Here is a 15,877-nt window from a genome sequence, read left to right as displayed (position 1 = left end):
GGACCTTCTCAGGGAGGCGTTCCCTATGGAAAGGAAGTTACTTACATGTGTGACCCCCGCTCAGCCAGAGGGATGACCTTCAACCTCGTCGGGAAGAGCACCATCCACTGCACAAATGACAGTGCAGGGAATGGGATGTGGAGCGGCCCTGCCCCTTACTGTGAACCTTCTGGTCCTGCTGGTCAGTACACACTCCCCTATGCCCCAGATAGATCAGAATATCTAGGTGAGAATGTCCTCATTTCTGTGGTGACAGCCGTTTTTGCTTGTGAACGTGGCTTTGTTAATAAAATCAGACACAGAATTATCTGCTGGCAAATAACACATGGGTTCTAGATGTGCCATGCTGTGTCCCAATCAGTGGTACTCTGATGATCCTTCCCACTGGGGTGAGGAGTGTGGGATAGTGAGATGAGCAGGAGGTGGATTGTGGGGAGAATCAGCGAGGCCCAGATTTTATAGAGAATATTTTCAATGCACTAAAATACAAGTGCCAAGGAAAATACTCTGGCCTGACATTTCCAGTATAAGTTGTCTTTATACTCAGTAAGTGAGTGTGCAGAGCAAAAGGCACATGTTGACAGCCTTATTTTACTTCCGATTTGATGCTACAGAAATAAACTCCAATGTAGACATTTGTATTCCTTTCATTACTTCTAAGTGTTCTGTTCAGTCTGTAACTGCATTTTTTTGACCCTTTGTCTTACTTTTAGCAACGGGAACTCAAGATGCCCTAGAGAAGTAGAGTTTGAGGTCCTGCTCTTAGCAGCTCATTCCTTTTACATATTAGTCTTGCATTAAGTGACAATGCCTGACAATCGAAGGCTCATGGGTGGCCATGATTGTCCACACAAGCTCTGTGAGCCAGTGAGGACAGACAGCATTGAACTGGTCGTTTGAGATCCTGGTGGTATTCCCATCTGGTGCAGTTTACAGGGGGACAATATATATGATCCTGCTTAGAGGCTGAGAGGTCTCCGTTTGAAGAATCTGTCTTCCCAGGGACCACAAAATATTTAGACCCTTGGGACCTGCCTGCCTACGGTGTTCCTGTGGCCCTAATAGAGATATTAGATATGTTGGCGTATTTGTACTTCTTTGTTTAACTGAATGTCTTTTCTTGTGTTTGTTGGGGGGGATCTTGTTCTTAGCATGCCCACTTCCACCCGAGATCCTCAATGGGCATTCCACTGAAGGGCGTGCCTCTCCATACCTTCCTGGCATGATAGTCCACTACACTTGTGACCCAGGCTACTTGTTGGTGGGAAGGAACTTCATATTCTGCACACATCTGGGAACCTGGAGCCAATTGGAGCATTATTGCAAAGGTATTTCTTATTCTTCCTGGGTTTTTTTTTAAACAGAAAATTGATGAATGAGGCTGATAAGGTTAAGAGAGCTTTCTGAGAGGATTGTGAAATGAGTATCAATAGGTGGGGGAGAAAAGCAGAAAATAAGATAGGAAGGAGGCTGCCCGAGGATTCGCAACTCTACCAAATACGTAAGAAGAACTGATGGAATTTCCAGGAATACAATAGACATCAAACACCAAGTTAAAATGCTTTGCAGGCTTTTAACTAATAAGATATCTCAGCTCTAATGGACCTCGGAGGATTTACAAGCGGTCCTTAAAAATACCTTAACTAGAAAACTGGAAGCACACTTTCTCAGAAGGAACACTGAAATATGGAGGAAGGTTGAGAGCAATTAATTACTGGAATTACTGGATATGGTTCCTCATCATAATTTCCAAGACCAAAGGTGAAATGTCAAGTTCATCTCTTCCCTAGAACAAGTGTCAGGAACTGCTTCCTTATTCCTGTCTGTGTTTGCAAAACTGGCATCTGAGTTCAAAAATCTTTTGTTGGCAACATTCCTTAAAAAACCCCACAAAATATGGAATTAAAAATAATATTCTGAGACTAAGCATGGTACTGAGGTCTTTATAAAAGTCATTTGTGTTAGTCTGATGAAGCTGATGAGGTGGGATGATTCTTGCTATTTTATAGAAGAGGAAATAGAGAGCCATGATATGCAGCCCCCAGGCGTGGTGCCAAGACTGGGTCACTGCCCAGCCCATGCTTTTGAACACCGCACTGTATTCTGTCTTCTATTAAATGTGGTTCTTTTGACTTTGCACTACTGTAAGTTAGCGATTTGCTTTTTATCTCCTTTTCTTTTTAGTAAACTAGGCGAAGGGCAGGGATGAGTAGGAGAGACCTCAGACAGGCCTGTGTTTTCAGTGTTAAGGAGCAGTCAGTCCTATGGCTGCCATGGTGGTAATGGGATCATGGGGCTCTCCCCAACCTAAAAGTCTCAGAAGTCCTTCATGGCCAGCCTTCCTCTGATTTTAGAGATAGAGAAATTATCCTCTGCAGAGACGGTAAGTGGCTCTCTTGTATTTATTTTCAAGAATGGACTCCAAAAGCGGTGGAGTCTCTCTGCCTTTGCAGAAATAGAAAGCTCACCCCTCCTGGCTTTAGTTACATGGAGAAGTATGAAGATTCAGGGAATACTTCAAAGATTGATTATTCAAATTAAGACTCTGGGAAGTTTCTTCTCCTGAATATAAGAAGCTACATATTCTATTCTCTTGGCAGCTGCTTTCAAGTAAAATTCATTTTGTCTTAATAACTGTCTTCTTCAAATGTGCTTTATTGTGGTCATTCTATGTCCTTAGCATTAGCAAAATGAACCAGGAACCTGGTTAAGAAGACTCAAATTTCAAGCTCCATTCCCAAGAACTCTGATTCTGACATTTTGAGGTGGGGTCTCGAGGTCTATTTTTTTTTTATGTTTATTCATTATTGAGACAGAGAGAAACAGAGCATGAGTAGGGGAGGGGTAGAGAGAGAGGGAGACACAGAATCTGAAGCAGGCTCCAGGCTCTGAGCTGTCAGCACAGAGCTCAACACAGGACTTGAACCCACTAATGTGAGATCATGACCTGAGCCAAAGTCGGACACTTAACCGACTGAGCCACCCAGGTGCCCCCTCAAGGTCTATTTTTAACAGACCCGTCAGCATATTCTGATGTAGGAAGACCACAGACCATACTTTGGAAAATACCACTTCACCTTGTTGGTTCTTAAAAAAAAAAAAATTAGCTTAATTTTGAGACCATTACAAGGGAAAAGCAGGTTTTGCTTGTTAAAGGAGGTATCCATAGCGGGGCAGAGAAAGAAAGCAAAACAAAGGATAAGATAAATAAGATAAATTAAATTTTAAAATTCTGTTTTAAATTTAGAATAATGATCTACTGGTCTCTTTGCTCCTATGCATAGAAATGAGCCAGAAACATGCATTTAATAAAAAGCAAAATACCAGAATTTGTTGTATGTACCTAGCGAGAGGTAATGTGATATTCTTCTTTCCTTACAGTGTGACCCAAGTGGATCCAGGGTTAGAACATGATTATCATAACTCCCAATCTGCCGACAGCTTAACAGTTGCAGAGTTGTCAATAATTAAGAGTGGATTGTAGTACATTCCATATTCTCTAAGAAATGAAAAAGAATTTACCTAAGAAATGAAAAAGAATTTAAAATTGTAAGATGTTGTGTGGGTGTCAATAGTTCTTGATTGAAAACATGACTCCTCTTTGCTGAAGGCAAAGTAATTTGGGGTCATAGATTATTCCATTATGGCAGTTTCAACAATTAATAAAATATCAATTTCCTTCTGATTTTTCTAATTTCAGAGGTAAAATGTCGCCTCCCAGAGTTTATGAATGGAATCCGGAAGGAGCTGGAAAGGAGAAAAGCCTATCACCATGGAGATAATGTAACTATTGAGTGTGAAGATGGGTATACTCTGAAAGGTAGTCCCCAGAGCCAGTGCCAGGCAGATGACACATGGGATCCTCCTCTGGCCGTATGTACATCTAGTAAGTGCAACTGCAAGAAACATAGGTCCTTCCTTAGTCATGGTCACTGTTCATTCACTCATCCAGACTGTCACTGAAAGTGGTGTGATGTTTAAGGCACCTGCTGAGAGTGAAGGAGTCCAGTGGGAGAGCCCCTAATTCTTTCAAGAAAGCCCTTGGCAATGAAAGGCAAGCCTTGCTTTTCTCAAGAGTGCTCAACCCATTCAACTCTCCTTAGGACTCCTTCTGACCCTTTTTTGTCTATATTACTCTATTGCTGATTGCATGGAATGGAAATGATTTGTCTATAGCCTGTGGGCCTTAAAAGTCAGAACATCAGTGGTAAAGCAGAGCTTCAAGAATATTTCAATATGAATGAGGGAGCACTTTCCAAGTTGCAGGGACCAGATGGTCAGACTCCCTCACTGGTGTCCGCTACAGGATTTTAAGCTGGTACAGCTGGGTAGAGCAGTTTAAATCATGTATTGTTGAGCTCGATAGAAAAGTAGCCCTCTGCTGGCAAATAGAGAATGATGTATGATAGAAAATCCTAGCCCCCAAACTTGTACACATCAAACTGCTGTTGAGCAAAGTTAACAATGCATAATCATCCTTAATCTAAAGTAGTGCTAGGCTGCCCTCCACGATTCTTATAACTCTTTTTTATAATACCTGATTGAATACTAAGATTGTTTTTTTTACAGTTAATCCCTTAAACACGTTAACTACTGACTCAGTAATGTTCCCAAATTATAAACTCGACACTCCCTTTATGTCAAATTATATTCACCTCCTTGGTAAAAACCTCACTATAGAACTGACTGGATGCCCTATCAGGTATCAAAACAAAATATAAAGCCACATTACATAAATCACTTTATGCCAGCACAAAAATAAACTTTATGAGTGGAACAAAACATATATTAATAAAATAAGGATTATTAAATAGAAAAGTATCTTAAAAATAAAATTTAGTAACAGCAATCCATGGGAAAGGAAAAGATGATCAAATATGCTAGGTAGCACTGAAAAAAATTTAGACCCTTTCTTTTTATCTTATAATAAATACCAGGTTGAATACAGAGAAGTTTTCAAAGAGAATATGGAAAAGCCAACGTAAGCCATAAAAAGAATGTTTATGAAACAGCTAGTAGAAGGGGCAACGGTTTCAGCTTTTTGATAGGATAGAGAAAAATCATAAAAGGTCAACAAATGTGACTGAGAATTTACAGTACTTTGAAAAGTAAATAGAAGATGTTAGCCAGATGAGAAATATGTGCAAATATAATGAAGGGCTAATAGTGTTATAATGCGAATTAGCAATATTGGTGGTTGTGAGGATTGCAAAAGTTGATGTATTTTGAGAACTTACTTCCATTGTTCAAATATTAGATACATATAGAGTCTAGAACATAAAAACTTAAGATGCATGCAAAAAATGTCCCAGATAGGAATGCACCAAAACATTTTAGGATATTAAAAAAAAAATCAGCCAAAGTGATTTTGATCTCTAGAGAACATTTGGCAAATATAAAAAAAAATCACTTGATGCTTCCTAGACGAATACTGGCTATAACCAGAATTTTTCTGCTTATTACATCCTGAGATTTTATTTCATAGATGCCCTAGGAAGAAAAGTCCACCAAATAAATTATGAGCCAATTTCTTAACAGTACAGGACAATATTACAGGGACTCTTATACTTCCTTCACATATTTCTGTATTATTTGGATATCATTACATTTGTGATGAAGAAAAAAAATATATACATTATGAACAGTAAACAAGAACTAATATCTATTAGTGCTTTTATGACAAGCCCTTCTCTGACTCCTTTACATTTGTTCTTTTAATTCTATGAAATTTTGAACAAGTTAATTAATGATTATGCCTATGGTAATAAAAAGTTTGTCCCATTAAGTGGTTTTCAAGATTAAGTTGGGGGATATCTATCTATCTATCTATCTATCTATCTATCTATATATATATAGAGAGAGAATCCTCCATGAGGGCAGAGATTTTTGTTCTTTATTTCTCTTCTGTGTCCCCAGTACCCAGATTTAAATAGCTTATAATACGTGCTCCATAAATATTTACTGAATGATGTTATGAGTTAGATATGCTGTGAACTCCAATATACAAATAAGATAAATGAGACCCAGAGAAATCAACTAACATGGCAAATATATGGCTATTTAGTAATAAAACTGATTTTTAACCAAGCCAATTAGACTGCAAGGACTTGTCCCCTCTTCTATCATTCTCCTATCATTCTTTTTAGAACTAACAAGCTAAGAGACAGAATTGGAATTAGTCCTAAAAAGGAAGATTGAATTGAAAGCCCTCTAGTCCCTGAAGACCTAACTAGAGCCATCATGAAATCATAGCTTCCAGAAATAGCTTTCTGGAGCTGAATGTAGAAAAAAGGTACCAATAGGCAGGCATGTTCTGCCTAGGAAGCTGGAGAAATGTACAAAACAATTTTTGGACAGTTTCACCAGGAACAAAAAAATATTTCAAGGTAGAAGGATCATGTGTGATATTTTTCTTTTGCACTGTTTTATAACTCTCTGCTGTAATTACGTTACTTTAATGCTAAAATGTTAAGAAAAAAAAACATGCTTTGCTGGGCACACAAGATAAAATGAGGCTGTGAGGGAAAGCAGTGCCTTTTTTATTAGACAAACCTTAGGCTGTGTGCTGAAATATATCAGGATGGATCGTCCCTGGCTCAGAGCTCCTGTCTGATCACACTGTGTGCCAGGCTGATGTTCGGCTTTTGTCTTCCCTTTAGGCACACATGATGCTCTCCTAGCTGGTAAGTTTCGTGAAGGGTTTGCGGAGGAGTCTAGCTCCTTGAACAGTAAGTACTCCCTCACCGTGGGTGAAATGTGTAAGGAGAGATCAAAATCTCTTATGTTACAATTTCGGTCAGAGGGAAAAGAAGTCTACGGTCAGGCCATGGGGTGGCAAGACCGGTATCCTCACAGGCACAGAGTGAGTGTCCTCTATCGAAGGTTCTATACCGTCTTTGAATCATTACAAACGAATAATCCTCCTTCCTATTTTAGCGGGGCTGGAGAACACAACGTCCTCTTTGGCACAGAGCCCAGGGAAGATTCTTCAAGATGGTAGTCACCCCCACTTGCACAAATTAGAAGCCGCCAAGATCCATTTTCTCAGCCCATTTCTGTGCCCTGCCTGTGCAAGAGGAGGGGTCTGGCGGTAGACTTGGCCTCCCAGGGCATCAGTGGAGTCTAGCATAGAACAGCCCGTCCCTGTGCCTCCCATGGGACACGAGCGCGGGGCCCCTGGGCGCCAGAGCCTGGAGCTCCAGTGCCGACTCAGCTCCTTGATGAAAGGCTGCTTTGGACTAGAGGTTACACACGGCTCTGCTCACCCCTCATCTGTGACCCTGTGGCAGGAAGACTAATGCGCCAGATTAAACCCGAAGCAGAGGCAAAATCTTAAAGCTCCGATATAATCGGAATGAGGGTTCATAAAGGCAGAATTTCTAGTTGCCTTTAAAAAACTCACTGGCAACCTCTAGTGGGACTTGATACTCAAAGTGTAAAACCCATGGGTTATAGTTACCATGCATTCACGGACTCTCTTTTACTACCTAGGCATCTTCCTTGGCACGATCTTCTTTCTTTTACTCATCATTGGTGCCGGTTGGATAATTGTAAAGTACAAAAAAGGGTAAGTACAACCAAAATCTCCTAGGAAACATCTATAGTTCTACCTGCCTCCTCTTGGAAGCCAAGAGGAATAAAAGAAAACCTCAAAAAATTAATTAAAAAAGAAACCACCACTACCATATAAACAGGTGTAATAATTCATAATTACAAAGGAGGCCCTGATGTACATTATGAATAGACAAGTATTCACACTAAAAGAAACATATACGATCATATACTTTTTTAAAAGCTTAGGATTTTGATTCCAGTTTTGCAAAAGAGAAAATGGGCAGCAGGAATTTTTCCAAAGATGAGTGAGACAGCTGGTACCCCAGACTTGCTGAAACATTCCAGACTCAGCCCTCCGTACACAGGCCTCATCAAGGCACTAGAAGTTAGGTAGCGCGTCCCACTGGCTGCCATCACAGGCTGCCACTATGGAAGAATTGACACTTGCTTCGGAGTATTAAAAGAAAAAATGTTTTATAAACACCATTTACTTTTTAAATGCATACAGCTTTTATACTGTTGATTTATAACAAAATCGTTGGGTCGGTGTCAGATCAATGTTACAAGCTTGATGAGCAAATGCTGTACCTATGAAACAGTTTATAACTTAAGTGACAAATGCTGTACCTATGAGAAGCAGTTTATAACTTTAAGTGACAAATGCTGTATCTATGAGAAGCAGTTTATAACTTGGAGGAACAGTTTTCTGTGGTAAACATTCTAAGCCAACAGCCTCCTAAACAAGCTTTACAGAAACTGAAATTTTGATAATTTACAGAGGATGCCAACCCAGTGTAAACTTTTTAAAAAGCAGAGTACCATGTATTTTGTTTCCTCCCTCTGCCCTGCGTTGGGCCATCCTGTGCTCTATTAAATTAGCTCTCATCTCCTTGGTCTATACTACACTTCTATTCCCTAGGCAATGAACATTTTATGAGCAGGGACTATCTGTAGGTACTCAAAATCATTTTTTAGGTGATTTCATTTTGTTTTTGTTTTGTATACTTACTTTTGAGAGAGAGATAGCTCGTGAGCAGGGGAGGGGCAGAGAGAGGAGAAACAGAATCCAAAGCAGGCTCCAGGCTCTGAGCTGTCAACACAGAGCCCGATGTGGGGCTCAGACCCATGAATTATAAGATCATGTCCTGAGCCCGGGTCAGACGCTTAACTGACTGAGCCACCCAGACACCCCTGGGTGACTGATTTTTAATTGAGTTAAAACGGACATATAACATTATATTGGTTTCTGTCATGTCCTGCCCGGGCCAGCAGGGCGGAAAATCCTTGCGGGTTCGTGATCCTGAGAGAGGGAGAGAAAGGGCAGGAAGGGGGAGCACAGAGAGTAAGGACACAACACATGGTATCTGATCAAGCCTCTTCTATTCTCCTACACACACACACACTCTCTCCTTACAGACAAGAAAACCCACCCCTATATAGGGTTTAGGGCGAGAAACTGACAGGGTTGGTTGCTAGGAAACAGGGTCAAGCTAGGGTAAAGAAGGAAACAAACTAAAGTTTTTAGCACAGCAGGATACCACCCTGCCAGTAGGCAATTGATCTTTGTTTTTCTGGCTTCTCCTGGCAGGGAGTGGCGCTCCCCTGCCTATTTTTGCAACTCCCCTCAGGGAGTAACATTACCAGCTAGTAAATGGCCCAGCAGCTGAATCTTTGCAGCTCCCCACAGGTTTCAGGTGTGCAACGTAATGATTTGATATCTGTACACATTGCAAAATGATAACAGCAGCAAGTCTAGTTTAAAAATAATTTTAATGCTTTTTACTTCAATTTGTATAGTAAAGACTCATAAAAAATAATAGCTAATAGATGTTTACAAAATACCATTTATTGTCTTGTTTCTTCCTCAAAGCAACTCTGTGAGGTAAGTGAGCCCAGTAACTTTGTTATCCCAAAGCAGAGAAGACCCTGAGGGGAAGAGAAACTCAGTGACTTGCTTAAAATCATACCCGCAGGAAGTTAGTTGCTCAGGGGCAGGGCTTCAGTCCTGATGATGGGACTCAGAATCCTGAACCCATGTGGCTATCCGGTAATAATTTCAGCTGCTCATTCCTGAATCTGATTGTTTCCCCCAGTACTGCATACAGCACAAAACTGGAATAATTCCTTTTTTCTTTCAATATTTCTCATCTACTTTTAGATTTTTTTTTTTAGGAACTCTGGTACATTAAGCAAATATCCTTCTAGAGAATACCATTCAACCTCTTCCTTTTTACTCTATTCTGAGTTATGAGACTGTAGGATGATTGTAATATTTCTGTAAGGGCCTCTGTGCTTATGAAGCCCTGCATTAGCCTTTATTAGGTTTACCGAACACTTAGGGAAGTCCATTCACACAGACTTACGAGTTCTGTGACTTTTTAAAATCATTACTAAATAATAGGTATTTTTCGGCTCTGAAGATCATGTAGACCAGAGCAAATTACAGTTTGGTTTGGCTCACTATTCAATGGTCAGAGTTCATTAGGATGCCTTAATCATGTTTGATAAATGTTCATTGAAAATACTTTATTTTCAGATGCTTAACTGCGTAATGAAAAGTAACCACAGGTTGAACATTCAGTCTCATGCTTAGTCTCAGGCTAAATGTAAGGTTTTGTAAAGTTTGAATAAAATCCGGTTTACTCATCTTGAGTGGCTGCATGTTTAAAAGTCGAAATTGTTCAATTTGTGACTTAAAAACCTCACTGGCTTGATATTTCACTAGTGAAAAATGCTGTTATCTGCACAGTTGACATTTCACTGTGTATTTACTAAACACTTGAGACAAATGTTAACATTTGTAAGTCGTGCACTGATCACTGAGGAGTAATGCTGTGGAGCTGGGGTGCATCACCTTCCCCACACATGGACACATTCACACACTAGGAGGCTCTCCGAACCTAATACTTCGGGGATTTTATGGAAGCTTGTTGAAGTAGGCATGATCAGTTATTAATTCCATTTCCAGTCTCTCTCTTCTCTCTGGAAGATAGGGGATGGGGCCTAAATTCCAACCTTCTAATCATGGTTTCATCATTCTAGTGACCAATGAGCTATCCAGGAGCACACCCATAGTCATCTCATTTGAAAAAAAGATTTTCCTAGTGCTCTTATTACTTAGGACTTTACAAGGATTTTTGGAGAACTGTCAGAGATGCAGCCAAACCACAAATCCTAAAACAAGAGATCATCCTAGTGCTCTTAAAATTATACAAGGGTCTCAGATATCTGTGCCAGGCACTGAGGGAAGAAAACAATATGCATTTTATTATCTCGTAACCACCATCAATCAACTGGATAGCTATTCATTCAGCGTGTATTAAGGTTGTATTTTCTCACACCCCATGTACCACTTATCATCCAAGACTCCTTTTATGCCATTCCTTGGCTAACCCACTTATTCATTGCTTCTTGGGAGCCCATGACACCTATCAGCACAACCCTCTCCTCTTCTTCATGCATGGATCTCAAGTTTGTCCTTCCTCATTCTGTGAACACGGTGGCTTCTGACTCTGTCTTCCTCTGTCTCAGGGACACCCTCATGCTAATTTCCACAAAAAGGGTAAAGATTAACTGAGCAATGAGGAAGTTTTGGTAAGTGGTTGAGTGAATTAACTCTTTGTGCTTCCATCCGAGTCCCTAATATCAACACATATTTGACATTTAAAGGTACTGGCATTGCACCATTTATCATTTCATTTATGCAAGCCAAAGTGCTTACTTAACTCCTAAAGAGGCAGAGTAGCATCCCAGGTAAGATGATGGGCTTTGCAATTAGTAAGAGCTGTGTTCACACCCACACCCATTAGTGATGAAACCCTCAGCAAGACACTTACCTTCTCTAAACTTCATTTTGCTTGTCTGTAATGTAGGGACAGTAATAGTTCCTACCTCACTTAACACAGTGCCTCGGTTAGGATGACTGTCAGAAATTGTTAGCTATTGTTACTTACGCGTGATTATTATTGACATTTAAAAGTGTTTACATACTTGGATCTACTGTCAGTCCTCATACACCTCCTGACAACTACTGCTGCTGTCCAAACTGAGGCTGCTAACTGTACAGAAAACAGAACTTCCGTCTTCGCTGTAGTGGAAGAGGGAAGCCTCGTGCAAGATGGTTGTGCAAGGTTGCTGCCCTTGTGAAACTTACATATCAAGTCTGGGCGCAAACAGTACTTACCCGTCACAATGACTTTGGAAGCCAGTGTTGTCTGAAGGTCTGGGCACTAGTCTATACTGACAACGTACAGCATGGTTTTAGTATTACTTCCTACTCTAAATTATTTAGTCTTGAAAGGTGGATTTGTTTTCTTTTTACTATCTTGCAAAGATTTCAGAAACTTGAGGCAAATTATGCCCTAGATGTCAAAATGAAAGCCACTGACTAATTTCTTCCAACTGAAATGTATAAAATTACTTTTCCTATTTTTCTCCCTATGACAATTAGCAATAATACAAATGAAAAATCTAAAGAGACTATCCATTTACATCCTCAAGAAGACAGCCATCTACATCCTCAAGAAGACAGCGGTGTAAATCCTCCAACTCTGCAAACAAATCAGGAAAACAGCAGGTGCCTAATGTTGAATTCATAATGTTGTCAATAACTCAGATATGGAAAGTGAGAACAGGATTTGCATAGATATTGCTCTAGCTGGATCCCTGGGACCCCAGAGTTAGAAAGTTCTCCAGGAACCGGAAATGCCTTGATTGTTGTTTTTCTTAGATTCTTGTTTACAGGGAGTTGGTGATGGCTGTTGGTGCTGTGCACAGGGCATGGTTTTATGGTTTTCTCAAAGCATTCCTGTATTTTTGTGCTGTGATGCTATACACCTTTGAGAAGAAGCAAGCTTTTGTTTTTCTTGTGGAACACAAGTATTTGGCACTCGGGTGGTCTTGTTCTCCCCACCCCCGCCTCCCTTGCCTTCAATGTGCAGCATCAGCTCAGGATCCTGTGGAGACATTGCATTTACCTCCCCCTGCTTTCTGACTCCCACTGAATTCTCTACCTCACCTGGCCTCCTGGGACTGCTCTCTCCTTCCTGTCCTCCCCCAAGGGGCTAGTCCCCACACCTCATCCCTGCATTCCACCGAGTCAAAGTACCAGCTTACTACCATAGCTGTTGTGTGGTCAATGTTTAGCTGTTTGCTAAAGGACAGGGGTGAAAAGGGAAATTACCAAATTGTGTGTAGAAGAGAATATTAGAAATCATTGGACTAAAAAGTGACTGTTTTTGTAAATACAGATACCGGAACACAGCCTCCCCCACCGTTTGCCTATTTATGGGTGCTTTCATGCTCTAACAGCAGAACTGAATCGAAGCCACAGAGACCAAGACTTACTATCTTGTCCTTCAGAAGAAAAAGGCCAGACCTTAAACTCTATCAGATGATCAGGATTTTCCTACTACTTAGTTCCCCTGTAAGCCTTGGCTTTCCACCCTTTTCCTAGGCCACTCTCACATTGGATATTTGTCAGTTTTGTTAAAGTCTTTAATGTGTTCTGAGGGTACCTCATTTTGACTCTTAGTTTTGTTGTAAATTCATATTTCTATTTTTTCTTTTTTATCATACAGAGCAATCCACCCAGTCCTTGCTTACTTTGGCTGTGCCTTGGTATCTTAACATTTTTATTCAGATTCTCGGGTGTCCGAAACACCAGCACTAAAAGTCTATAAGGAGATTGGCCTCCCTTGTAGAAAGCAGAGCAGTATCACATGCTTTAGTAAATTTCCTTTCTGTTCTGTTTCCCATATATCAATGTGCATTCATCTAAACTTGGCATTTTAAATCTCCAAACATGTCCCAAATCTTAAATTCAACATGAGACAGTAGAAGTGGCCACAGGAAAAGGTAAGGGGTGGGAGAGGCATTTTATAATCAAGATATAGGCAATTCAAATCTTCTGAGCAAATATATAGGGTATGGCGAACTTTCTCCTAATAGAAATTTGGAAATCCTTAGGTTTATTTTCTGGCTTGTACTCACCTTTTCCTGAACAGTTTGTTTTTCATGACTGTTTATGGAAGCAAGTGAAGTGTGCACTGCTTTTTATAAACTCAGTATTCAGTATTAGTAATTAACTTTTTGAAGCTGTAATGATTACCAGCCTGATTCTTCGTAGAAGAACATCTATATATGCCTGGAGAACCTTGACTTGTTTATCAGTAGGATATAGAAGTCATGAGATAAGAATGGCATGACTTCCTAGGACAGCATTTTTTTTCTAATGTGATTCCAATAGTTTGAAAGGAAAAGAGCATTATTTATATGTTAACACAAATACATATGTATAGGAACAGAAATCATATAATACAGATTTGAAGATAAGATAGATAATACTATGCTTTCGGGGATGCTTCACATTATGCCTCAAAGGCTCTTGGGGTGATGCACTGCTTGTCCTTTACTCTGATGGAAAAGCTGGGCCAAACTGATTCGTACCTGTCCGGGTTGTCACCAACTGTAAACACACAAAGTAACTGCCCACTGTGAGGGCAGTGGTTGTCTTTACAAAAGTCCATTTAAACATAATATAATAGAAGCCTACTTAAAATTTATCATTTGATAGCTCCTTAATCCTGCCAGGTTACCTACCTAAACCCTTTACCAGTTTTTTTCCCAATCATATCTGCATTAACTCTGCTGAGAATTAATTCACTCACCCAAGAAGCCCTCCCAATGTGCTCTGGTCCAAAGTAATATCTTTCTTTGGAACTCATAGCACTTACTGTCTATACCACTTTTAAAATAGTTACTTTTAATGGTAATATGTGCTTATTGAAAATGTAGAAAATGCAGATAAAGTACATAAACTCAGTGTTATACACTGAAATTATATTGACTGTAAAACATTAAATCCTGGTTTCGTTTCCACCAAATGACAGCCATTCCTTTATCATTCAAAACTGTATATAAGCTTCTATCCCATAGCATTCAATATTTCATTTACTGTTTTTGCCCATTAACACCAATGCTTTCATTTACTTGCTCATTCATTCTTCAAACATTTGTCACTTATACCAATATTGTACTTGTGTTTTCTTTCCCATACTAAATTAACTTATGAGTAAGGATCTCTTTTAAATTTCCCCAAATTCTAAGTACAGACTTTTCACTCCTCGTCAACTTTTGGAAACTTTTTTTTTACATGAAGGTACATGTCAAATTGTATACACTGACCGCTGACTGCCATTTTAATAATAATAGAAGAAATCCTTAATGAATTTGTCTCAAATCTCTTTCTTATGATTGGGATATTGGCTACAGTATTCCACAAGAGCAAGGTCGATTGTCTGTGGCAACATATGGTAGACAAGGAGTGAGTTAGTGTCTGTGCCAAGCTTAAGACCCATGCGCCCAAGCCAGGTGCAAGGACAGAGAAGGCGGTACAGGGAAAGAGGCGGGCTCCAAAGCCGTGTGCTGAAGGACATGAGCATGTCCCAAGATGACGCAGGCAACAGATGATGCTGGGAAGTCTTGCAGGTAGAAAGGGCACAAGGATGGAGGATCAGGTGGCAACAGTAACGGGGAGGGGGGGGAGGCCCGGCTGTCTGGTGAGCCGAGGGACCTCATCACGGATCCGTCCACTGGCAGGACAGTCTTGCCGGCCTTAAGGAAGAGGAGAGGCGTCGTCATGGGCAGGGAAGCATTTGGACATCATGGACTACACAGTAATTTCTTTCGGTCTTGACTGTCAGGGGAGAGGACGTGTTCTCTGAGGCGGGCCCTCCTCCAAACTGCCAGCTCCTGGTTTCCTTCCTGCTACAACATGGCTCTGAAGAGACTCAGAAATACTTGGCTGTGTTCTGAGGAACCTCTGTTTCTGGAATGCGGCTCTTTTTATTTAGTTGCCCAACACTGAGAACATTTTTCCTTTGACAAAAGAAGCAAGGAGGAAAGGTCAGCTTATTCATTAATTGCTCTCTTATCTACTCAGTGTCTCAGCTTACACAATGCCTTCTTGTGCCCTATGCGCAACCAAAGAGGCAATAAACATTTCTTCTGAACTCATAATTACGTATAAGGCTATCATCGCGATTATCAGCAGTAAATTCTGGGCGATTCATGTCAGCCATGCTGTCATCTAAATAAAAATATCATTTCAGTGTCCTTCCTTGACAAGGCCTATCATGCTGGAGAACACCTCGAATCAAATGTTGGTTGGAAAGGAACCAATTCATTTCAACAGAATAAGATGTGAAATGCGTAAAATCTTGGAAGTGACCTCACAGAGATGCAAGCCTGTGCACTTGGAGATGCGGAAGCGCCCCCCTCCCCCCCCCATCTAGTCAGAGCTCCCTCCTCTTCCTTTGGATCA

The 15,877-nt window shown here is 40.5% G+C and overlaps 1 protein-coding gene and 1 long non-coding RNA gene across 15 annotated transcripts in view; one reads left to right on the top strand and one right to left on the bottom strand.

Annotated features, from left to right (window-relative positions):
- LOC115288244 (complement component receptor 1-like protein) overlaps nt 1–15,843 on the top strand; it is a 61,256-nt gene extending 45,413 nt beyond the window's left edge. For 2 of the 5 annotated variants that reach the window (XM_029935371.1, XM_029935366.1), the window contains 8 exons: nt 17–181; nt 1,152–1,328; nt 3,701–3,886; nt 6,660–6,683; nt 7,492–7,567; nt 12,005–12,130; nt 15,258–15,459; nt 15,666–15,843. In XM_029935371.1, coding sequence (XP_029791231.1) covers nt 17–181; nt 1,152–1,328; nt 3,701–3,886; nt 6,660–6,683; nt 7,492–7,567; nt 12,005–12,130; nt 15,258–15,369 — 866 coding nt within the window. In that variant the 3' untranslated portion in view covers nt 15,370–15,459; nt 15,666–15,843. Of the gene's footprint in view, nt 1–16; nt 182–1,151; nt 1,329–3,700; nt 3,887–6,659; nt 6,684–7,491; nt 7,568–12,004; nt 12,131–12,803; nt 14,784–15,257; nt 15,460–15,665 lie in introns of those variants that run through there. The other 3 variants (XM_029935367.1, XM_029935370.1, XM_029935369.1) reach the window with 3 other exon arrangements.
- Nucleotides 1–15,877, bottom strand: part of LOC115288247 — an 85,016-nt gene that overhangs the window by 63,895 nt on the left and 5,244 nt on the right. Inside the window, exon 2 of one of the 10 annotated variants that reach the window (XR_003906904.1) lies at nt 14,682–15,432. The exons of the other annotated variants lie outside the window; for them this stretch is intronic. This is a non-coding gene — a long non-coding RNA (uncharacterized LOC115288247). Of the gene's footprint in view, nt 1–14,681; nt 15,433–15,877 lie in introns of those variants that run through there. 10 annotated transcript variants of the gene reach the window in all.

The sequence above is a fragment of the Suricata suricatta genome, chromosome 3 (assembly GCF_006229205.1).
Source record: "Suricata suricatta isolate VVHF042 chromosome 3, meerkat_22Aug2017_6uvM2_HiC, whole genome shotgun sequence".
In the NCBI taxonomy this organism is placed as follows: Eukaryota; Metazoa; Chordata; class Mammalia; order Carnivora; family Herpestidae; genus Suricata; species Suricata suricatta.
This window is presented reverse-complemented; position numbering and strand designations above follow the sequence as displayed.